Consider the following 24,844-nt stretch of genomic DNA (forward strand, 5'->3'; position numbering starts at 1 on the left):
GTAAAATTAGATTACAGAAAGACTATTTGAGAAAATAAAAAATTTACATTTTAAAAATATAACAAAAATAAGAAGCTTGACTATACCTGACACCCAACTTTTGATTGACCTGCCCTGTCTGTAAGACATGAATGAAATGTTTCAAGTAATATAAATACGCTGACCACGGGAGATGTCTGCACACAGCTCCAATGATCTCTGTGGCAGCGATGGTTATATTTTCATGCTGTAAAACAAACCAAGAGCATCAGCATAAAGAAGGCATTTGCAAATAAAATACAGAGGTAACTTTGTACATTAAAAAGCTTAGACAAAAGGTGATTTGCAATTATAGAAAAGAATGCTCAAACTAGACTCTATTTCCACCCTTGAGAAAAAAATGCTGTCCATTAAAGAAATGCCACCGTCCTTTCATTAAAAGAATATTAACACATTTTGAGCTTACTCAGGCCTCTCTGATTGGTTCAAGCCCACAGACTGTGATTGAAATTAATTCAATGTGGAAAACTTGACAGATGCCCAAGTTAACTATATTCTGCACTGCTCAACATTCAAAAGCACACTCCTTGAAGACCTCGCTTTCCTGCCATGACGGAGAATAGTAACAGGATTTGCTCTCACACCTTAAACTAGAAAAGCAAACAAAAACATACGAAACAACGGTTTTCAGACTTTAGTTACCACACAGTGCGGGACAGTGTCCCTGGCAGGAAGAGTAACAAATGAAGAGCACACCTTGCAATCACCCAGTCACCGTGTGGAGAGAACGGTCAGGTCACAGCCAGGAAGGGAAACCCAGAAAGGCCCCGTCCCGTGTGAAGGAGGCAGAGCTGGGGAAATAGCTGTCAGAGTCCACAGGCCTACGTACCAGAGAGGAGAGAGCTACACAGACAGGAAAGCTGCACGGGTGTAGAAAGTAGGAGAAAAATCATCTCTAATGAGAAGAAAAATACCAACTAATAGAAATAGACCCAGGGATGACCGGGGTGATAGACTTAGAAGGTGAAGGCAGTAAGACAACTGACATAATTTTATTCCATATGATCAAGAATGGAGAGAAAAACATGAGCATACTGAGGAGAAACATGTAAGGTATAAAAAAGGCCCAAACTGAACTTCTGGAAATGGAAAAAACAATTTGGGAGGGATAATATGCAGATGGAATTAAAAGCACATAAGGTAGTATGGAAGAAAAGATTAGTGTACTTGAAGACACAGCAATAGAAAACAAAACAAAATGAAAACTGTAACAAAATATTTAAGGAAAGAGCTTAAACGAGTTATGGACAACTTGGAGTGGCCTAATATACATGGGGTCTCCCAAGGCAAGAAGGGAACCCAAAAATATCTTTGAAAAAATAATGACCCAAACTTTTGAAGTTTGATGAACAGTACAAATCCATAAATCCAAAAAGCTAAATTCACTTCACGCACAAGAAACATGAAGGAAACTACAGTAAGACACATTGTAATCAAATGACTTAAGATGAGTGATAAGGAGAAAAATTTAAAGGCAGCCAGGAAAAGCAAAAAATACATTACACTTGGAAAAAACAGAGATAAGAATGACTTCTCGTGGGAAATTATGTAACCCAGAAGACAGCAGAGCATTATTTTCATAGTACTGGGAGGAAAAACCCTGAAACATTATCTCCCAAAAGCAAAGGTGAGAAAAGACAAACACTGAAAGAATTCATCACCAGCAGAACTGTACCACGAAAAAATTAAAGGAAGTCTTCCTTTCAGAAGTAAAATGATACAGGATTACTATCTGGATGTAAATATGTAAGCAAATAATAAAGATCTTTTCCTTATTTTAAAAGATGTCTTTGAAAGACAACTGTTTAAAGCAAAAGTAGCAATGCATTTATTGTGTGAGTGGTTTAAATCTAATGTAGGGGTAAAACCTATACAATGATAACTAATAAACAGGAAGAGAGGAAACCAAATCTTTAAATAATAGCCAACTGATCCGATACAAGGTAGAAGAAAAGGAAAACAAATTGGGACAAGGGAAAAATAACCAACAAGACCACCAACTTAAACCCAATCATATTAATCACCATGTTGAATGTAGATGGTCGAAAACCAATGAAAAGGCAGAGATTGTCAGACTGGATAAAAAAGCTATCTTACTAGAAAACAACTTTAAATGTAAAGTCACAAACAGGTTAAAAAAAAAAGACTACTAAAATATATATGATACTAAAGCTGGCCAAACCTAACTATAATTTCTTTTCCCACCTACCCCTCTTCCCTATTTTATTGCCATCAGACCCCGAGTGGTTGTGCTTACTGATTCTTTTAACTGGAATTTAAGGGAATATTCCTTTATTTACTTAGGTAATTTTTAAAACATTTTTTAATACCCTGAAACAACAGAGCAAATATATCCTTGTATAAGACTATGTAATTAATAAAAGTATAAATTTAAGCCACAAGTCCTGATATTACCTCAATTAGATTTAAATATCTGGGTACTATCTTTCCTTAATCTATTCAACCAATAAATATTTATCAAGTCCTTACTGTTTGCCAAACACTATTCTATTCTATGCACTATGCAGCATAATGGTGAAAGTAGTTCTAAGTTCAAACACTGGGTCTGAAACTGCATGTCTCAGAGGTTACATAACCTCACTCTCATTTTACTCTCTTATGAAACAGTGATAACAGTCTGGACCAAACAGGGTTGAGCTGTGGTGAGGAAGAAGTAATATTACGTAGTCAAGCACTTACCATAGTGCCTGTAACTGGTGCAGTGCTACAGAAATGGTAGCTATTGTTTTATTTCATTTCTCATGAGCCATTTGGGAAGACAACTACTCTACTGATCACTGGAGTTTAAGCTCTATGATACAAAATTAAAAAGTATGCTGCCTTAGTAATGTGATCACTTCTAACAGGGGAAATATTCTATGGTTGGCCTCCCGTGAGCTAATAATAGCAAAAATAAAAATATAACCACCACTTACAGAGCAATGACTATGTGCCATGTACCATCCACAGGGCTTCGGAACTGTCCCAAGCCTCTAGCTGAGGTGACATCGTCAGTTTAGATGCCACGAAATTCAGATTCCATCCCCCACCTGCACTTTGGAAAGCGTGGCATAGCACGGGAAGAGGGTTACCGGTTTCTGGATCTGATGCCCTACCTTGAGCATTTTCTCATCAAAAACTGGAGTCATGGCATAAGGCATGATGTAATTCTGGAGGGATTTAGAGGACAGCATGATTTTGCCTTCCATTAGTTGTTTTGCCAGTTTCTTCAGGGCTCTTGCTCTTCTGTGGATCTATGAGTTAGATAAAATATGAATCAGTTACTGAGTAATCTCACCTACAACCGGCTCCATTTCAGTATCGTGTTCCTTCTGCATGGAAAGATTAAGGGGTGAAATACAGTCTATGTGTTACATGAGCAAACACCTGTGCCTTGACTTGATTCCGGAGACATAATCCTTAGCATTTGCTTAACAATGGATCGCCAAACATTTAAACTTCTTTTAGAAATGGCAGAGAAAGGTAACACTATTATTGCAGGTTGTGATACCACCAAGGAAATCAGACTCCAGGAAATGACCCTCCCCTACGCAAAGTTGGCTGATATCATGAAGACCAAGGAATGAGATGCTCACAACTTTTTGACAAGTTAAAATATATCTTTTTAAATGAGACAGGACAGTTTGCAATGCTTATTTTATAGGCAGGGGTTAAAAAGCGGCAGTGTCTTCTACCTGAATGTGCTTCATATTCTCAAAGAAGTCCATTTCTGGGTCATGGCAGTCAGTGAGCTGCACCAAGTCTTTAAATTCTGGCTGATTTGGAAAGGTTTGAATTAAACAAGAAAGCAGTGTGGTATAATCCTGTTGAACACTCTGCAAATACCAAATTGAGAAAAGAAAACTTATTTTAAAAAGAATTTGCTTCCTGGATAATACAAAGAAACTCAGCCATTAAATTTTTTTACGAAGTAAAACATTCCCACGGTATAAACAAACTACATAAAATCACAAAGTGATTGCTCTTTCCATTCCCACCCCCAAATATGTGGTAAATATTTTTACACAATCGACTATTTTAATGAAATATACCAAGGCTGACTGCTTTTCTAAACAGAAAAAGCAGGGAAAAACAAAGGCATAACAAAAAACCACAGACAGTAAGAAGTACATAAAAATAAAGTAACTGCAAAGCCCGATACCTCTGTCGGGCTCTTCAATCCTCTCCTCAGTTTCTCCAGGAGCGAACGATGAATGATTTCTCTGTAATCTTTCTCCGTGACGTTCAAGGCAGCTAGCTTTTTGATGATACTCATTAAGCACATGCTGGCATTATCACTTAATGACATGTCTCCTAACTGGAAATTAGAAAAACATCCAAATTATTCCATGTAACTAAATATAATAAGGAATATTCTCATAATGAACAAGTTCACAAAATTCTGCCACTGCGCCATATAAAAATTCCTACTAAGCACTGCCCCACGAGGACTTCACCCCTTAAGAAGAACCAAACACAGGGTTGTGAGGGACACAGTAAATGACTTTGAAGTGCCATGCTTGCTGAGACGTGTCGCCCCATTTCAGAAAATACTATGACACAGACTTTTTAATTAATTTGACTTCTCAAAGCAAACAGTAAAAGGTTCAGTAAACTGTTTTTAATATTCAGTGTTAGATGATCACTGAAAATGACAGAGGTGGCTGGTTATAATTCTGGTTAGTTGCACTTGAGTTCCTGGTTTGAGAATGCAGGCAGTGAGTACAGGGAAAGTATTTCTAAGTCTGCCAAACAGGCAGCAATTTAGAATTCCTTGTGTTGGAGAAAACCAAAAAAAAAAAAGAACCCCCCCTTTTGAAAATGAAAACAAAAACAAAAACACACAAATAAACAAAGAATTCCTTGTGTTAAACTGAACATGATATATAGAGAATGAGACCCAAATGGTGAGATTACTTTTTCATACATCAGACAATCCTTAATATCAAATGAATAACTATAAAATACCACAAAGAAATTACTGATGCCATTATATGATTAACCATTAATTAAGGACTTCATTTCCACTGGTTTGGGGTCTCAGTTCAGTTCAGCAACATGGAACCTTATATAGTCTCACCTCCTTTTATTTCTACTATATCAATGTGAGAGACAAAACTGTCAAATACTTAGCTACGTAACTTTGAAAAACTGAGATATAACTGACATACCATAAAATTTACCCTTTTAAAGAGTACAATTTAGCAGTTTTTAGTATATTCAGTATAACCATCACCACTATCTAAATTCAGAACATTTTTTTATCCTCACCTGAGGACATTTTTTTTCATTGCTTTTTAGGAAGAGAGGAAGGGAGAGAGAAACATCACTGTGAGAGAGAAGCATCGATTTGGCTGCCTTCCATAGGCACCTGGATCAGGGACTGAACCTACAACCTAGGTATATGTCCTGACCAGGAGTTGAACCTGCAACCTTTCAGTTACTGGATGATGCTCCAACCAACTGAGCTACACCAGCAGGGATAACTTCAGAACATTTTCGTCATCCCCCACAGAAACTCTGTACCAATAAGCGTCACTCACTCCCCATCCCTCCCTCTCCCAGGAGCCACTGGTTACCCCTAATTTAATTTCTGCCTCTAAGGATTCCTCTATTCTAATACACAGCTTTCTGACTTCCATATATTTTATTCAAAATCTTAGTCTTTCAAATCATGCAAGTAACAATCAGGAATATTCTGCAACTAAAAGAAATTTTATATTAAAAAACCCTTGTCCTCCTCAAAACACAGATTAAGAAATTAGATCATGTAGTTGTATTATCAAAACATTAAAAAAAACACACAATTCACAAAGTTTAGCTATAAACACCTACCTCCAGATTATAGAAACAATTGTGCATCACTGGAATGAGGTAGTTAACATCCACAGTCTGCATCTCTTTGATGTAGGCGGTGATGGTCTGGAACGCTGAGAAGCGGACATCGAAGTTGATGTCATCGAGATGTCTTTGATCAAAGGCATTGAGCTATGAGAAATGCCATTGAAACCATATTAAGTGAAGGCATATAAACCTTAAATAAACAAAATTGACAGCATTATTGAAACAGAAGTGAAATAAGATTTTCTTTCTTACCTTGACAACATCAGTGATATATTTTAACCCACTTTCGAAATCAGAAAGAGTCTAAAAGGAATGGAAACAGTGTATTAGTGAATAAAACCTTAACTTTTCTGCCCACCTCCTGTCAATTCTCTGCTCCCACTCACAGAGGTGATTCAGAGTAAAAATGAATATCACAGACCTGGAAAATTGTGCAAAGCAATTGTCTTGACAGCTTGTTCTTAATAACTGAGAAGAGTTTTGCTAGAGGCTTGAGGAAGCTTGTAGGCTCCAGACAATGTTTTAATAGGTTTTGTATTGTCACTAGAATATCCACCTCTGTATCCTTAAGAAGGAATATTAAGAAAAATTATATTTCAGTAATTTATAAAACTGGTCAACTTGGCTTTAATACATTACAGCACAGAAAAGAAATAATTATGTGCACAGCAAAGGAAACAATCAACAAAATAAAAAGACCCACAGAAAGGGAGAACATATTTGCCTATATATCTGATAAGGGGTTAGTACCCAAAATTTATAAAGTACTTACAAAACTCAACACCAAAAAAACAAACAACCCAATTAAAACATGTGTAAAGGACCCGAACAGACACTGCTCCAAAAATGACATACAGATGGCCAGTACACATATGAAAAGATGCTCAACGTCACTAATCATCAGAGAAATGCAAGTTATAACCACAATGAGATAACACCTCACACCTGTCAGAACGGCTATCATCAATAAATCAACAAACAACAAGTGCTGGCGAGGATGTGGAGAAAGGGGAACCCTCATGTACTGTTGGTGGGTATGCAGACTGGTGCAGCCACCGTGGAAAGCAGTATGGAGATACCTCAAAAAATTAAAAACAAATCTGTCTTTTGACCCAGCAATTCCACTTCTGGAAATATATCTGAAGGAACCTAAAACACTAATTCAAGAGAACATAAGCACCCCTGTGGTCATGGCGGCATTATTAACAATTGCCAAGATATGGAAACAGTCCAAGTGTCCATTAGTCATCAGTAAATGAGAGGATAAAACAACAATAGGATATTTACACAATGGAATAGTATTTGGCCATAAAAAATTTTTACCCTTTACGACAGTATAGATGGAACCGGAGAACATTATGCTAAGTGAAATGAGCCAGTAAGAGGAAGACAAACACCATATAATTTTACTCACATATGGAATCTAATGAACAAACTGAACTAACAAGCAAAAACAGAGACAGATGCATACACAGATGGAGGGAGGGCAGATGACAGCTAGTGGGGGGCAGGGAGGCTGGGGTGGAGGGATTGAGCAAAAAGGAAAAAGGACTTACGGACATGGACAACAGGGTGGTCACTGCTGGGGGAGGGGGTATAAGGGGAGTAAATGGTATTGGAAAAAATCAATAAAGATTAAATTTAAAAAATAATTAGGAATAAGAAGTAAAACTAGTTATTGGAAAAGTTATTCCATAGCCTTTTAAGAGTTTTTAGACAATTTAACATAAAACCCACAATGTCCATTAACAATTTCTTCCTTTAATTCTAATAGAAAATAAGCATGGTTTTGAAACAAACTTTCTTCTACTGTAAAGCAAAAAAACAGCCAAGAAACATGAGCTTGCTAAAGAAAAATACAGGCCTCAGATTGTCTCCACACCCGTGGTCTGCTGCACTGAATGATTATGCCATAACGGATGTGAGTGTCACTACTGAGGCCTCACAGACGAGTGCGGGCCACAGGGAGACTCTTTGAATCAAGTCTGAACTAGGGTTTAAAAATCACGTCAGAATCTGGCTGGCGTAGCTCAGTGGATTGAGCTCGGGCTGTGACCCAAAGTGTCGCAGGTTCGATTCCTAGCCAGGGTACATGCCTGGGTTGCAGGCTATAACCCCCAGCAACAGCACACTGATGTTTCTCTCTCTCTCTCTCTCTCCCTCCCTTCCCACTCTAAAAATAAATAAATAAAATCTTTAAAAAAAAATCACGTCAGAAGCTCTTAGCTGTATCTAAATACTAGAATAGCCTGACTTTTCATTCAGCTTTGCCACTGTGATCCATGTTTAAGATGACACAATGCACTTCTTAGGTTCCAGATTTGTTACTCTTCGAAGTCAGACAGGGAAAAAAAAATCCTGAAATGGATGAGAAGCTAAACAGAGGAAAACAACGGGCTAACAATTTTACTGTTACGGTAGATGGTGATGTCTCCACGTTCCTGCCTGCCTGCATTCCCGACTCTGTCCCAATTTTTCTCTTCTATTCTCAGTTTTATATTTCTATTTAAAGTCTTTTCACAAATACTTTGAGATAAACACATCATAGAACCTAACTGATAAAATTACTGTTCACAAATAAACCTAATGAAGTGCCACTTCACAGACACAGTCCATCCCCTACGCGTTTATACCTGAGGGACGTTGCCACGGTGGAGGAAAGGAAGCAAGAGTGTAATGAGCAGAGAACTCTGTTCTTTGTCTTTCATTAGTTTGCTGATCCTGGAGAAGGAAAAAAACCGGTAGGTAAGAAAAGTACACAAACTAGGAGTATTTCTCTAAGGAGTTACTTTTTGTAGACAAACATCAGGGAGGAAAGAAAGGCACAGGCGACGCTGAAGTGTGTGTGCACGTATAAAAAGTTTCACTCGGTAGTGGTAGTGAGCGAGCGGTGCTCCTTCTCTCCAGCTGTAGGCTCAGGCTATTCTGTTGCTTTTGTAACATCTGACTGTGTAGGTGGATTAGGATTAGGGTAAAGGCCAGAGCTTTTCTGGCAATTAGTCATTTCTTAGTTCAAGGAAGTAACTTTTAAATGCCAAGATTTGTTTAAGAATATGTAAAGCAGTACAATGTAACTCCCACCACAGCTCTACAATGAAGGGTTTCTGAGCTCCACTTTCCCCAGAGAAAGCCGAGACCCAGAGAGGTCGAGTCACCCAGCAGGGCAGCGGCAGAGCAGGTCTTTCCAACACTGGTCTTTCTGGTGCCTAATCTGTCATCATCTTTGCACCACCATGGCCTGTGATAAAACTTAATGAGTGTGTTTAGTGTGGTCCCCACTCTCTGCGGAACTTTGAAATACAGCAGTATAAATAAAATATTTAAAAGAAGTTTCTGGAAGATTCTAACACATTTTGTTGTTGCTGAGAGTAACAAAAAAATAAAATAAACTCTCAACAACTAAGTCCTAAAACAATTACAGCTTAAGGTACAATCATATTTTTGTACTCAGGTTTACCAACCTTGCACTTTATAGAAATCATAATTATATATACTATTAGGTCTATTGCCCAAGAGAATTGTAAAAGACCCTTGTGAGATCTACTTGAAACAGAACTGTTCTTTCATGTAACTCAAAATTTTAACTGAACACGCAAAGGCAAATTAAGCAGATTAGTCTATTTTAGAACTCTGCAGTCCATTCACTTTTTTTAGTTAAATGAAGGCAGATGCCATAAAAGATTTCTAATTAATACTCCAGCAGAGAAACAGAACTCTACACTAACTTAAAATAAAACCATGGATGGTAATGTTATCTTTTAAGGACATGTATCACTTACTTGGAAAGAATGCCAAGTTCCTTACTGACTTGTGTCCTGTTCTTTTTCTTCTTCACTTTCTCTGCACTTATTGTGGTTTTGCTGAGATACTGGAGAAGTGCAGGTACATGAGGTAGAATTAATCGTCCTCCTACTGTGATACACTCTGAAATACACAGTGACAAATGTTTTGGTTTTAATTAACTATTCTCTTAGAAGATAACTGAACGCTATCTTCATCATGACAGACAAGGAAAGGCACTCAACTACTGTGAAAATTTAATAAACTTCAACTCTAAAGACTAAGTAACTTTTTTCTTAGAATAAGCAGCTGCATCGCTGGCTAAACGACAGATGTGTATAAGACACCCCGAGGCGTTATTTAAACCATTTCTGGCAGCGGTGGGAGAGCCGGCAGGACAACACGGCGGGAAGGACTCAGACCCGGCATTGGAAAGCATCTGATGATGGCCTGGAGGACAGCTGAGCTTTCTGGAGCCTAAGTAACCTGAATTTCGACCACGGCAAAGAAAACTCAGTTTGTGTAAATTGTTAGAGAAAAGAAACTTAATAGCATAAGTTATTCAAAGAGTCAAATTTTCCTTCCTGAGGGAAAACGCGACCTCCACAGTCTAGGAATCATCTGCTTTGTGCGGCACACATACCATCTGCACTCTCTGGGAACACACATCCCGTCACGGGCAGGCTCGAGACTGTGTCCGTGGGCTCAAAGTCTGGCAGGGAGAGAAGGTCATCGGCTATGTCCATCACAATACTGGCCGTTGCTTCGGAGAGGTTCTTTGCTGAGAGAATCGCAAAAACATTGAGCAGGATATCACATTCTGGGTGCCCAGGTTTCTGTTTAGCTAGAAAAGGGAAATATCTGCAAGAAAAAATACTGAAATTGTCATCTTATTTCTCAGTACTTATTTTTAAAAACATCTTCCACGTGAATTTTTATATTGAGTTTAACAAATAGATGTGTTTGTGAACATTAATAGATACTCAAAAGGGATATTACTGTAAAATCTAAAATTTGAGGGATAGTTATTTTAGGCACCTTACAAACATATATACTTAGGTACTTTATGTACTTTTCTCATCTAATCCTCATCAGATCTCTGAGGTAGTGTCATTACCTCTACATTCCAGATGAGGAAAAAGACTTGTCCAAAGCCACTGAGCTAACAAGTGGTAGAGCTGAGATTTGAACCACAAATCTCCAAGTCAAAGCCCTTTATAAAACAAAGATATTGAAGACAGGCTGTATTTTCCACTGTAAGCCTTCTAGAATGTGAATATTTGTACACTCACACAAATGTACTACAACATGGGAATTAGGGGTAGAGACCAAAAGAAACATTTGCTGTGTCAGGATATGCATTGTTCAGAGATCTGTCAGGGGAGATGAATGAGTTCATCCCCAATACTGAAAGACTCACAAGGGACGAGAGCACCCTGGCCCATAGACTGCACAGAGGGCACAAAGGCGTTCCAGCCAAGGGCCAATCAGCAGTTGTTTTACAGTTGGAGATCCAATGCTACTAGTAGGAAGGTCAACCTGAAAAATTCATCATTACTGGAAAAAGAGCTCAGGCACTTTAACACACTGATAGAAAAGTTCTAAGAGATATTCTTCAAACATTTTTGTCCAACAGATACTGGGCATAGTATGGACAGGCACCAAGGAAGACACTTTCCATATTCTTTCCATTTTACAGGTGGCAAAACCGAGGCTCAGGAAGGCCAACTTTGCCAAAGAACACACAGTGGTGCTAGGTCTTGGACCTAGGTTTGTGTGGCTTCAGAGACTACTCTTAACCATTACGTATAGTTGTCTTAAATTTTTTTCAAGCAGAAAAGGTAACAGAACTGCTTTCTTTTTTTTCAAAGTTTTATTTTATTTGTTAGTATATTTTATTGATTACGCTATTACAGTTGTCCCATTTTTTTCTCCCCTTTATTCCCCTCTTCTCTCAGCACTCCCCCCATTTAGTTCATGCTCATGGGTCGTACACATAAGTCCTTTGGCTTCTCCATTTCCTATACTATTCTTAACCTCCCCCTGTCTATTTTGTACCTACTATTTATGCTTCTTATTCCCTGCACCTTTTCCCCCATTCTCCCCTTCCCCCTCCCCACTGATAACCCTCCATGTGATCTTTATTTCTGTGATTCTGTTCCTGCTCTAGTTGTTTGCTTAGTTTGCTTTTATTTTTTTTATTTTGGTTGTTGACAGTTATGAGTTTGTTGTCATTTTACTGTTTGTAGTTTCTGATCATCTTTTTTTTCTTAGATTAGCCCCTTTAACAATTTCATATAATAATGGCATGGTTAGTGATGATGAACTCCTTTAACTTGACCTTATCTGAGAAGCACTTTATCTGCCCTTCCATTCTAAATGAAAGATTTGCTGGATAGAGTAATCTTGGATGTAGGCCTTTGCCTTTCATGACTTTGAATACTTCTTTCCAGCCCCTTCTTTCCTGTAAGGTTTCTTGGGAGAAATTAGTTGATAGTCTTATGGGATATTCCTTTATTGAGAAGTTCCCACACTTCTCAGTAAATATGTATTTGGTTTGTAACACAGCATCTCTGAACCATCAGTAGATACAGGCTCTGTACACAGCCTTTGTCATAAACGAACATCCTGCATGACAACTGTATGTATGGTTCAATGGCACTTTACAAAGATTAGAAGACACGCAGAAACATCTAAAAAGCTTGTGAAATTTTTCTGACTTTAAATGGGAACTGGGAAAAGAACAAAGAATGCCAATTACAAACCAGCTTTTATTTCTAAGCAAGCACACAGAAAACGGTAATATTTATGTGCTGATTTCACTATCTGCCGTGTTTCACATTCTGATTTTCCACTTGCCAGGCCAAATCAAACTGCTGACCCAATTATTAACCAATGGAAGAAGATCCCTATCAGTTATAGTACTTCTGATTTTTAAGGTTTAATGAAACTGTAAAAATAGGAAGCATGTACAAGTCTTGATAAAAAATGCTTTCCAACTTTACATTAAATTGCAAAATGTTATTTTATCTATTTTTTTTTCCTTTTTAGAATCATAAATACTGCAAACACTCAAAGACATGTCATGCAGAGGCACCACCTCCACTCTGGCCCCCCCAAACCTGCACGGGCTGCAGTACCATGACAGCCTCCCATGTGTCCTAGACGTTTTCTGCTGCATTCCCGACCTGCATACGTGTACAAGTGTTTTCGGGAACTACATTATACATATTGGTCAGCAGCAGTGTTTTGCTTTAAACCATGTATTCTGAGATTCAGTTGCCTTATTCTCTTTAACCATACCTTCAGTAGTTCACTGCGTGGGAAGACCCTAAGTTACATTATTAGTGACCCTGACTAACGTAATCTGCCCTTTTGAAAGGGGGGAAAGGCCATACCTTGCATTTCTGCTCCAGACACTTATTAGTTTCAGCAGAGGAGTAGGGGAGTACTGACTCTCAGATCCAAGCCTGCTGATCTAGGACACAAAATAAAAACAGAGGGTAAGATAAAACCATATACAGAACTGTAGGACTGTAACAATTGAAAGGCCTGACCGAGCACAGAAGCTGCACCAGAGGATGGAAGAGCCAAGGCACAGAGGTTAACGGTTAAAGGACAGACCGAGAAAACGCAGGTAATCCAAAATAACACCTGCCCGGGAAAAAATGCAAAGCGGCGCGTGGAAATGCTTGACACTTGAGGGACCAGGCAGTTTAGGCTTCAACTGCTCAGAGATGACAAGCTCAAGCAGCTAGAAATCTCTCCTAAAGTTAAGGCTCTGCTACAGTCAGCTTTGCTACAACCAATCTTAGCTACTACCAAGTGGTTACAACCAGAGAATCAAATAAGGGAACGTGTAACAAAAATATGTGTATTTTCCCTCATGCTCGTTAAAATCTAGAGACACATCATGTGAGATGCTAAAAAGTTATGTAACATTTGCTTGAGAGACACAATCATATTCAAATTAGCCTTAAGAATAATTGCCATGGATTGCAGAAACTAGCTCTTGAGCTTTAGGTGGTAGCCTTGATGTAAAAGAAAAGACCAGGACAGGCATTCATGTCTGGGTTTGGACCATGCTGGTACAATAATGACAGGGGAAGAAGCAAAGGTATCCAGGCGAAATGCAGAAATCAAGATTTACCTGGGGCCAAACTGCACCATGAAACACAGCATCGATTTCTTCTGTTCTGAACTGATAGGACTCCCAATCCAAAAAGATATCAGTTACCATTTTGATTCCAAGACGCCTTAAATTTTTCAGTGGGTTGATAAACCTCAGCTGTATCTGTAAAACAAAGATCTCTTAAAAAAATGTGATAGACATCACTTTAATTCTTGACTTCTCAGGGAAGCACTCTTGCTCAGACAGCTAACAAACTGGAAATCTTGCTATTAAGTCTGTTGACTTTGGTTCTGACTCACAAGGAAAGGTCAACTAAGCAAGTTATACTGGTTTTTTCATTGAACAAGATGGGGAAACAGAAACCTAAAGAATCCAATGGAGAGATGTGCTCCATTATCACTACCCAGTAAAATCACACTAGAGTATCCCAAGGAGAAAAAAACCCCACAACTGCAACAACTGTTTTGTTTCCACATTGTTTTACTTTTCTATTGAAGTAATTGTCTCAAATGAAATCCTGATTTCTGCCCTGGCTGGTGTGGATCAGTGGACTGAGTGCCAGGCTGTGAACCTAAAGGTTGCCTGTTCGATTCCATCAGGGCACATGCCTGGGTTGCAGGCCAGGTCCCCAGCTGGGGGCGTGTGAGAGGCAACCAATCAATGTATCTCTTACACATCCATGTTTCTCTCCCTCTCTCCCCCTTCCCCCCTCTCTAAAGATAAATAAAATATTTTTTAAAATCCTGACTTCTTCCTATGAATGGAACATTTAACCAAAAAAAAAATTTTTTTTGCCATCACAAAGCCTTAGATGAAAGGAAAAGCCTTCATTTCCAATAAGAGTCAACATTCCTTTAAAAAAAATGTATTTATGTTTAGAGTGAGTGGAACGGAGGGAGGGAGGAGGGAGAGAAACACTGGTGTGAGGGGCACTGACCAGCTGCCTCTCGAATGCACCCCAACCAGGAACCAAGCCTGCAGCCCAGGTACGCGCCTGACCAGGAACCGAACTAGCGACCTTCTGCTTCGCAGGACTACGCCCAAACAACGGAGCCACACCGGTCAGAGCCCTTTTTACTTTCACATTTGTATTATTATTATTTTTACCTCTATTAAAACTAGGAGTTTTTAATTATCCTTGTTAAAATTAGCCTTAAGATTTCATGCTTTCTCCATACGATGGAATACTTTGTGCAGTAAAAGAAAACGAGGCAAATAAATGAAGGCATGGGAAGATCTCAGAATATGTAATTCAAAGAAAAACACAATTTGGAAGAAAACGAAATTTGCTCCCATGGAGGCCCTGAAGCTGGAGTGGGGGGAAGTCTGAAGGGACAGAAGCTTCTCCTGTAACAGAGACTGCGTCTGCTGCCGGCACCTCCCCCTCTGCGGAATCACCGGAGTCACAAGCATGGAGGCGCCCTGTTTGGGCTCCGAGCAGGACAACCCATTGAGCCCCTGCCTATGTGTCCAACGCTATGACAGCCACCGTCCCAGCCTCAGCCTAAAATCTTTTGAAGGAAAATTTGTTAAATTATGTAGGAGACTGAAAATGCCAAAGACATCCAAGAAGGAGGAATTATAAATTCGAGAAGGGTTAAATAAAGATTCACGGGAGAGGCAGAATTTCTGCGGGATCTCTGGGGATGCAGAGGTTCAGGCCAGGCAGAGGGAGAAAAAGGCCTCGCAGGTCGGCTTCTCCCAAGCACAGAATGTTGTAAAAACCAAACGCAATGGGGGAGATTGAACCCCTAAATGTCTTTCCACTTGATGAATATACTGTGGACTCTGGATTTATAAGTGGCAACTTATTTTTACATATGAGTTTAATTACCTCTATCAAAATCTAAAAACCACCCTGCATATTAGGAAGATAACACCGATGCTCTAATAAATAAGTATCACATCTTACGACCAAGATACTATGAAAAAACAAACAGGGGAGTTATTTATCATGAAAATCTGATATTCTGAACAACAGAAGGGCTTGAATCAGAGTACATTTTTTGTTATTTTTATTTTTTAAAGATTTTATTTATTTACTTCTTAGAAAGAGTGGGGAGGGAGAAAGAGAGAGAGAAACATCAACGTGCGAGAGATCCATCGACTGGGTGCCTCTCACATGTCCCCAACTGGGGAACGGGCCCTGAACCCAGGCATATGCCCTGACTGGGAATCAAACCTGCAACCTTTTGGTTTGCAGACCAGCACTCAGTCCACTGAGCCACACCAGCTGGGACTGAAAGAGCACATTTTAAATTCAAGTGAATAGGAATAAAGATGCCATTACTGTACAAGTTTGAGGAATCTCATTTCACACACCCATCAAGTTTCTACCATGTACTAGTGATTAATCATCTCATTATACGAAGTTTAAAGACAGAGGAAATGACAGGCAAGGATAAGAAGGTGACACAGTTACAAGTCATTTCTGCTTCAATTCTACTGGTAATATTTTCATTATCAGCTGCAACATGTTTGATAAAAGACAAAAACTATTACTGATATTTGAAAACAACCTGGTATCATGATCCCCTGGAGCAAATGAGAAACTAATCTCAGCACGCATGGTATCAAATCAGACACCACAACCCCCAACCTTTTCCCCAGTTGCACTCCAAGGCCCTTCTCTGTGGGGTAGGATCCCTGAGTTCTATTCACTTCTAAAACCATGGCACCAGCTGCCCAGTCTACTCAACTGTTGAATAAGCTGGAAGAAAACCCTGCAAGTGAGCAATTGTAAACTTCAGTTCCTAGAGGAATAGCCAACATGAGTGAGTTCATGTACATTTCCAAGTTACTCCATTGTTTAAATGCACAGAAAAAATAAAACCAGACCAAAGCAATCCTCACAATACACATTTGATCCTTGGAGGATCAAAAAAGTAAATGTATAACTTAACTCAAACACGCAAATGTAGCATATTATTATGCAATAATTCTTTACAGCACCTCAAAGAAGTCTTTAGATTTGTCCAAAAATTTAAAAAGAAAATAGGAGAACTGCCTCCCGTTCAAGAAGCTTATTAGCACCTCGCTGACTAATGAACTGTGAAATTGCACAAATGATCCTTTGAGTTACTAACTGTTGACACAGGAGTAAGGCTGCATTACTGATTAATTTCTAAGTTAACCATAAATTTGGAGGGCTTACAGAGGGTTTATAACATCTTTAACCATTCAGATTCAGTGTATCAACACAGAGATAAAGTCACTATCACCCGCGTTTAAGGCATAAAAGAAAATTCTCACATAATGTCTGCCTGCTCTTTTCTGGTGGTTTTTCCACTTCCAGTCAAATGGAGCTGGGGGCCAGGTTTAGCCTCCCCTCTCAGACACTGAACAACCGAACCAAACATATGAAACAATAATTTTCAGACACTGGACAGCAGGCAGCAGATGGCAGTAAGCCCAGGCAGAGAAGAAAGAGATGAGGTGAGCTCCACACATCCCCCATCGTCCTGCCCGGCCAGTTTCAGGCACCAGTGTGAGAAGGAAGAGCCCAGGCCGAGTCCAGCCCTCTCTCTAAGATGGGAAGACACGGCCATATGACTTGAGGGGGTGAGGCCAAGGCAGCTAGAATTCACAAGGAAAAGTGTACCAGGAAGGAGAAAGCTACACAAAGAATGACTTTAGAGATCTGTAGATGGGTCTCATTTTATTTTCCTCTCAGAATCTGCCACCACCTGACATTATTCTAATTACTTATTTATAACTTTTCTCCCCACGATACTGAGTCCTTAACGTTCTCATTCCCCCAACCTAGAACAATGCCTGGGACACGTGTGAAATATTTACTGAATGAGGAAATGGACAAAAGCTTTGTTCACTGCTCCATCCCCAGTGCTTACAACAGTGGCTCACACATAGTGGGGGCTCCATTAATATTTGCTGACGGAATGAATGAAAGAACAAAGAAGACAAAACCGTGCCTACCAAAATGGACGGTGTGTTCCGCATCTCTGGATCTTGCTGATCACAGAATATTGTTTCATTACTAAAGCAGATTTGTATCTATGCATAGCCCCAAACGCAGCATACAATTTTGGCTCTCAAGTTTTGGTTATCATGACCATATCTGAGAGGCAGTTCACCACCAGGCACAGCCATAAAACAAAGGAAATAAATCTCAGCCCCATTAAAGCTGCGCCTGTTTATCCTTAAGTGAGAATCAACGGCAGAAGCCTGAGTCTGGGTCTGCACTCCAAGCCCGATTTTCTCCAAGAAGCCTTTAGCCCATGAAGATACTAAGTTTCTCTAAACTCCAGACAGTATCCTCTGGCCACATGCCTATTTCAGCAGAATGTGCTGTCTTGAATACAGTTCAAAAAACACTTTCTGAGTGAGCAGCACCTCGTGAAACCTCTTTCTTGGCAGTTGGCTAGCTGACTTGTCTGGTCTGCCCTTGCTTCTGTGTTCAAAACACTGCACTTACACAGCAATCAAGCATTTACTTCTAAGAGAGCTCTGGGAACTCTTTGCCAAAATAACAAGAGGATGCTAACAGTATTCTATTCACTCCCCACCTGTTCTGGATAAAGGAGCATCGGAAGATGTCCTCCATCTCTAGGCTCTTAAAATGAAACTCTGTCTGACTTTGATTTCTGAGATGTATGTAGAACTCCCTATTTCACCTCCTTGTAAATTATATACTTGATATAATTCACATTTTCTGGCTATACGTAAATATTTATAAAAATGGAGATCCTCATTATGTGGAAAACTGCTTTCAAGACACTTTGCATAAGAAAGATTTAACCTGGAAAGGTGTTAGGCATGCAGGTCCCAACCCATTTCCCAAAGAAAACGCAGACTCGTGTTAGCCCAGATTCGGCGGATCTCGCTCACTTTCTCCCGCTGATCAAGGGTGTGCGACACGGCTGCCGTCATGCAGAGCAGGATCTGCAAAATGTTTGGTAAGTACGCGCTGATCAGGTGGCTGATGTTCTTCAGGACCACTTCCAGGCTGTTTAAGATGCCGTGCTGGCGACCTAAAGGAAGAACCTGAGACAAGTCCAAGTCCTCCACTGCCCGAATGACGGCGGAGTGGCATTCTCCTAGGGAAACAGACGGACAGAGACGTCATGTAAAAGGAAATATTACTGTTATCATTTACAATTATGCCTCCTTTCAACTTCCCTCGGTAACACAGCATTTTTTATTCCGTAACACTTTATAGATGATAATATACTTTTGTCATTTTTCTCCTGATCCTTACCAAATAAATATTCAGTGGTCTAGGCATGGTAGGTTTTACTACAGGATGAGGCAAAGTAGGTTTACCCTTGTTCATTTGGAAAATAATACAAAAATTAATTAATAATGCAAGAATAAACTCTGTGTTTCAGGTACTCACAACTATAAACCTACTTTTGCCCACCCTGTACTATCACTCTATAAGTGAGGAAACTGAGATACAAAAAGAGTAAGAAACCTGTAACAGAACGGAGTCTCTGAGCCCAACTCTCATCCCGCTTACCTTTCCCCTGCAAATCTGAGTTCCTACGTCCTTTATTCCATCGGGAAACTTGCCAAGCATTTTTCTCACTCACAGCTTTCCCTGACTACGCAGACTACAGTAGTTTTACAGAAAATGTTTCACTACATTTTAAGCTCCTTGAAAGCTAAGAATCAAATGTTTTGTCTTATAGCCCCTGGGAAATAAATAAAGCAATAATCCTTTGTTGTTTTATTTATTCATAATTTTCTTAAAAGACTTGAATTTTTATTGACTGAGCTTTACTTCCAACCAAATGTATGGGGTCATGGCTCGCTGACGCACATATCTAGAGTGGCCCGTCGGCAAGAGAACCATTCACAGCACCCTCTTACAATGGAGGCTACTACACTGAACAGAAACTTGTATTCATTGGAGCCAAATTCCCTCACAGGGCAATTTTACACCAAATGAAAACCTTTGTAATGGCTGGATCCATTACCATAGAAAAAAAAAAACACCAGAAAACAAATGCAACACATTACCCTACACATAAATACATATATGCTGGCCTCAAGCAAAGAAATTATGGCACTATGTTAGAGGTTCTGTAGTCAAAAAGACCTGGGCTGAATCCCAACCATTTTCTAGCTGAGTAGTCACGGACGAAACACTTAACCTCTCTAAGCCTCCGTTTCTACATTTGTAAAATGGGGCAAAAAGTAATGATACCTCATGTGGTTGTTTTAAGGCTCAACGGAATTGTCTGTAAAGGGGCCCATCATATCGTCTGGCAAGAGGTAAGCATTCAGTGTTAGCCATTATTATTATTATTGTTATGAAATACTGGCATGGCATGCCAGAGGACATGCCACAGAGCATCACAGCTCACTGAATACACTTACTACACCTACTTCATTTAGACTATGAGGTTGGGAGAGGAGATTATAAATACTGAGGTTTCTATTTTCAACAGAGTTTCAGATCACAGGGTGTATTCAACAAGGCATTACTCACTAGGTGAACAACTCGGTGAATGAAAAATACCAAGACAATTAAGATGAATTTTGTAGCATGCTTTAAGTTTGTAAGGAGAAGCCTATTCGTTGTATGTAGATAGGTACCATTCTCAGATGCTGCACAATCACAACAACAAAAATACACATTTTCTAATCTGGGGCTTACAAACACAGATGCTGATCAGGTGTGCTCAACTGGGAGCTGCACCCAATCACTCAAAGTTCACACTGAACAGCATTTCAGTGAAAAAGACCACCACCGAGACGGCCGCGGGGGCGGGGGGGAGCAACCCCGTCAGAAAGACCCAGAAGAGCGCAGGAAACCCAGCCTGGACCATCGGAAGTCTACAGCAGACAACACACAGTCAAGGTGCCGGGCGGGGGGCAGTCACCCGTTCTGAAGTGCTTCACGGGTTCGAACAGCAGGTCCAAGAATATTTCGATCTCCTCGGGCTGGGTGCCGGCGAGGAACCTCAGAACGATGGCCATGCGGGTGCCTGACGCAGATTTCCCCTGAGTTTTACTCCCGGTCTTATTCTTCATTCGGCCGTACAAAATCCTAAAAGTCAAAAACCATTATTTCATTTGCACATTAAACTGAAAGCATAATACTAGTTGTTTTGTTTCCTGGAAGAGGAAGCAAAGCAACTCAAGAGATTTACATAGATATACTATAAAACAAGAAAGAGTGAAACAGAAATTTGATAGTAACATAGAAATTTAGATAAACGACATCAACCACAAACAAGGAAGCAGGAAGAAAGAAATAATAAAGGAGAAAAAATGTAATAAAATAGGCCAGTGAATGGTAAGTCTAATTAGAGAATGCAAATAAGTATATATAGACTAAAAGGAAATAAAGTAATACAACTGTAAGTAAAATAAGGAAACTATAAAGATTTCAATTAAATGGGTAATTTTCTGGGGGAAAAAAAAATCACACGTATAATTAAAAAAAAAAACAACTTAAGAAGAAAACCTAAATAGGCCAGTGATCATGAGTAAAAGTGGAAGTCATAGTTTTCCAGAAGAATTTTTTAAACATTCACCAATGTCCATGCCATAAACTTTCACAGAAGAGAGAAACCAGGAAACAGCCCTTCACCATTTATGAAGATGGTATAACTATGATATTGCAAAGGGTTAAGGAGTAAAAATGAAACTATATACCAGTCTTCCTATGAACATGAAACATGGTATTTCTAAATACAGGATCCAGGGCTGAAAAAAGCAAGCCAAACAAGGATTACCCCAGAAATGCAAGAAAGTATCATTAGTAAAATCTATTAGATTAATATAGGTCAATGGCTCATAGGAAAAAGTTTATATGATCACTTTAATACATGCTTAATAGGCATTTTAATCAAATTCATCATCCATTCCAGATGAAATATTAAGTAACCTAATAATGAAAGCTACTTCCTAACATAAAACCTACTGACTTAATTAGTAGCATCATGAAGAAGGTTTTAACCTTGGGGACCTCGTGACAGTGTCTCAGGGACAGCCCAAGTCAAGAAGGACCAGACCACACTTTAACACCAGTAGCTATTTTAGAAGCATTACTGTTAAATCCAGGAGCAAGACAAGAATAACCACCACTACAGTTAATTCCTCTAGGTTATGTGGGTAATACGCACATTAAAAGCAAAGCAAAACAAAACAAAACAAAACAAGACTTCCTGTCAAGATGGAGGCCTACTACGCTTTACTTCCTTGTGTAACCATACAAAGAATCACAACTAGATCTCAAAACAAAAAACACCCAGAACTGTCAGAAAATCAAGCAGTATGGTAGTCTGACAACCAAAGAGATAAAGAAGCCACATTCACCCAGACGGGTAGGAGGGGCGGAGTCACAAGGACGGGGAGGCGGTGTGGTGCAGAGTGGTGGCGGCAGTGGAACAGACAGTCCCATATTCACATTCGTGTGTGGTGGATGAAAATCTGGAGGGACACCTTGGGAGCGAGAGATCCCAGCCCCAGGCCAGACAGCAGAGTCCAGGGTTCCAGCACCGGGAAGATAAACCCCCATTACCTCTGGCTGTAAAAACCAGTGGGGGTTGGGAGGGCAGAAGAAACTGCCAGATTTTTGAGGCTAAAGCGCCCACACAGACTTAGAACATACACAAACCCACCCACTCTGGGATTCACCACCAGGGCAGCAGGAGGAAGGGCATCAGTCACATATGGGAAGTGGGTGAAGTGACTAAACATGGGGCAAGTGTCGAGCAAACTTCCAGAAGCCAGGCAGTGGCACTGTCCCCTCTTCAAACCTTCCCCCCGACAGAGCCACAAAGCAGTGAAGCAGGTTGCCCCACTCTGGTGATTACCTGAGACTCCACCCCACAGAATTTACAAGTGTCTTTCCTACAACAGGCCACACTACTAAGACACGGAGTCAAAGGGACTCTACCTAATTCACGGAAACAAACACTGGAAGGCTGCCAAATAGAGGACACAAAGAAGTGTGGTCCAAATGAAAGAACGGAACAAAGCCCCAGAAAAAGAACTAAATGAAACGGAGACTGTCAACCTATCAGATGCAGAATTCAAAACACTGGTGGTCAGAATGCTCAGAGAAATAACTGACAACAGTAAAAATATAAGGGAAGAAATGAAGGTTACACTAAGTGAAATAAAGAAAACTACACAGGGAACCAACAGGAACGGGAAGGAGGCTAGGATTCAAAACAATGAATTGGAACAAAGACAAGAAATAAACATTCAACCAGAACAGAAAGAAGAAATAAGAATTCAAAAACCCCGAGGATAGCATAAGAAGCCTCTGGGGCATCTCCAAATGTGCCAACATCCAAATCATAGGGATGCCAGAAGGAGAAGAGGAAGAGCAAGAAATTGAAAACTTATTTGAAAAAATAATGAAAGAAAACTTCCCTAATTTGGAGCAGGAAATAGACATACAAGTCCAGGAAGCACAGAGAGCCCCAAACAAGTTGGACCAAAGGAGGAACACACCAAGACACATCATAATTAAAATGCCAAAGGTTAAAGACAAAGAGAGAAACGTAAAAGAATTAAGGGAAAAGTAGAGTTCCTACAAAGGAGTTCCCATAGGACTATCAGCTGATTTTTGAAAAGAAACTTTGCAGGTAACAAAGGACTAGCAAGAAGTAATCAAAGTGATGAAAAATAAGGATCTACAACCTAGATTACTCTCACCAGCAAAGCTATAATTTAGAATGGAAGGGCAGATAAAGTGCTTCCCACATAAGATCGAGCTAAAGGAGTTCATCATCACCCAGCCACTATTACATGAAATGTTAAAGGGACTTATCTAAGAAAAAGAAAATCAGAACTATGAACATTAAAAAAAGCAACAAATTCACAACTATGAACAACTGAATTGTTAAAAAAAAAACTAAGCAAACAAGCAGAACAGGAACAGAATCACAGGTGTGGAGATCATTTGGAGGGTTATCAGCTAAGAGAGGGAAAGGAGAGAATGGGAGAAATGGTGCAGGAATTAAGAAGCACGATTGGTAGCTACAAAACAGACAAGAGGATGTTAAGAATAGTATAAGAAATGGAGAAGTCAAAGAACTTACAGGCATGACCCATGGACATGAACTAAGGGGGTGGAACTGCTGGAGAGAAGGTGGATACCAGGCAGGGTGTGGGGAGCAAGAGGGGAAAATTGGGACAACTGTAATGCAATCAAAATATACTTAAAATCAGAAAAGGTTTTATATCATAAAAGAAAACACAAAATTCATAATGAAAACCATGGAGTTCACCTCCTGGCTAGGGAGGTAATCAACATGAAATAGGCTATGCTGAGTGATTTAGAATTGTGAATAAAAATAAAGAGAAGCAAGGGACTAGGAAGTGATAAGGGGGGGTGTGATTTTGTATCAAGAGGCCAGGGAGGCACCTCTGAAATGATGTCTGAGAGGAGGCTGAGTGAAGAGGAGGTAAGTGTCACATGTTCCAAGCAGAGGGATGGCAAGTCCTAAGACTCTGAGGTGGGCTCTGATGGGGCAGTAAATGGGGGAGATGCAGTTAGGGAGTGGGTCTGGGGCTAGGCCATTCCGGGTCCTCTACGGAGTTGTAAGGACTTCCTATTTTATTCTCAGTAAAATGGTTACCTCTAAGGGTTCTTTACATAGGGACTAACAATCCAAGGGATAACTGTTACTTAGCATTATTGTTCTGACCAAGAAAATCCAATGAAAACTAATAAAACTAATAAGTTTTGTGATGAAGATGATTAAATAATTAACACAAAAAGTTAATAGTGTTTATATCCCATATTCAGTTACATACAAAATAAAGGAATTAGTCCTGACTGGTGTAGGTCAATGAGTTGGGAGCTGTCCCGCAAACTGAAAGGTTTCTGGTTGATTCCCAGTCAGGGCACACGCCTGGGTTGCAGGCCAGGTCCCCAGCAGGAGGCATGCAAGAGGCAACCAGTCAATGTTTCTCTCCCTCTCTGTCTCCCTCCCTTCCGCTTCCTCTAAAAATAAATAAATAAAATCTTTTCAAAATAAAGGAATTATTTTTTATTATTTCTCAATAATAAAACTTAGAGCAATACTGAATTTAATTTTATCATTATTATTTAGGGACAAA

The 24,844-nt window shown here is 39.7% G+C and overlaps 1 protein-coding gene across 1 annotated transcript in view; it reads right to left on the reverse strand.

Moving 5' to 3' along the window:
- UTP20 (UTP20 small subunit processome component) overlaps positions 1–24,844 on the reverse strand; it is an 88,286-nt gene that overhangs the window by 25,197 nt on the left and 38,245 nt on the right. The window contains exons 26-39 of the mRNA XM_045826501.1: positions 20,644–20,810; positions 18,644–18,852; positions 13,814–13,957; positions 13,062–13,141; positions 10,307–10,524; positions 9,663–9,807; positions 8,517–8,604; positions 6,305–6,448; positions 6,136–6,186; positions 5,875–6,027; positions 4,202–4,357; positions 3,735–3,875; positions 3,156–3,293; positions 87–226 (exon numbers count right to left, since the gene is read on the reverse strand). Coding sequence (XP_045682457.1) covers positions 87–226; positions 3,156–3,293; positions 3,735–3,875; positions 4,202–4,357; positions 5,875–6,027; positions 6,136–6,186; positions 6,305–6,448; positions 8,517–8,604; positions 9,663–9,807; positions 10,307–10,524; positions 13,062–13,141; positions 13,814–13,957; positions 18,644–18,852; positions 20,644–20,810 — 1,974 coding nt within the window. The remainder of the gene's footprint in view (positions 1–86; positions 227–3,155; positions 3,294–3,734; positions 3,876–4,201; positions 4,358–5,874; positions 6,028–6,135; positions 6,187–6,304; positions 6,449–8,516; positions 8,605–9,662; positions 9,808–10,306; positions 10,525–13,061; positions 13,142–13,813; positions 13,958–18,643; positions 18,853–20,643; positions 20,811–24,844) is intronic.

This window comes from Phyllostomus hastatus, unplaced genomic scaffold (genome assembly GCF_019186645.2).
Source record: "Phyllostomus hastatus isolate PE091 unplaced genomic scaffold, TTU_PhHast_1.1 phas_scaffold_755, whole genome shotgun sequence".
NCBI classification, from domain to species: domain Eukaryota; kingdom Metazoa; phylum Chordata; class Mammalia; order Chiroptera; family Phyllostomidae; genus Phyllostomus; species Phyllostomus hastatus.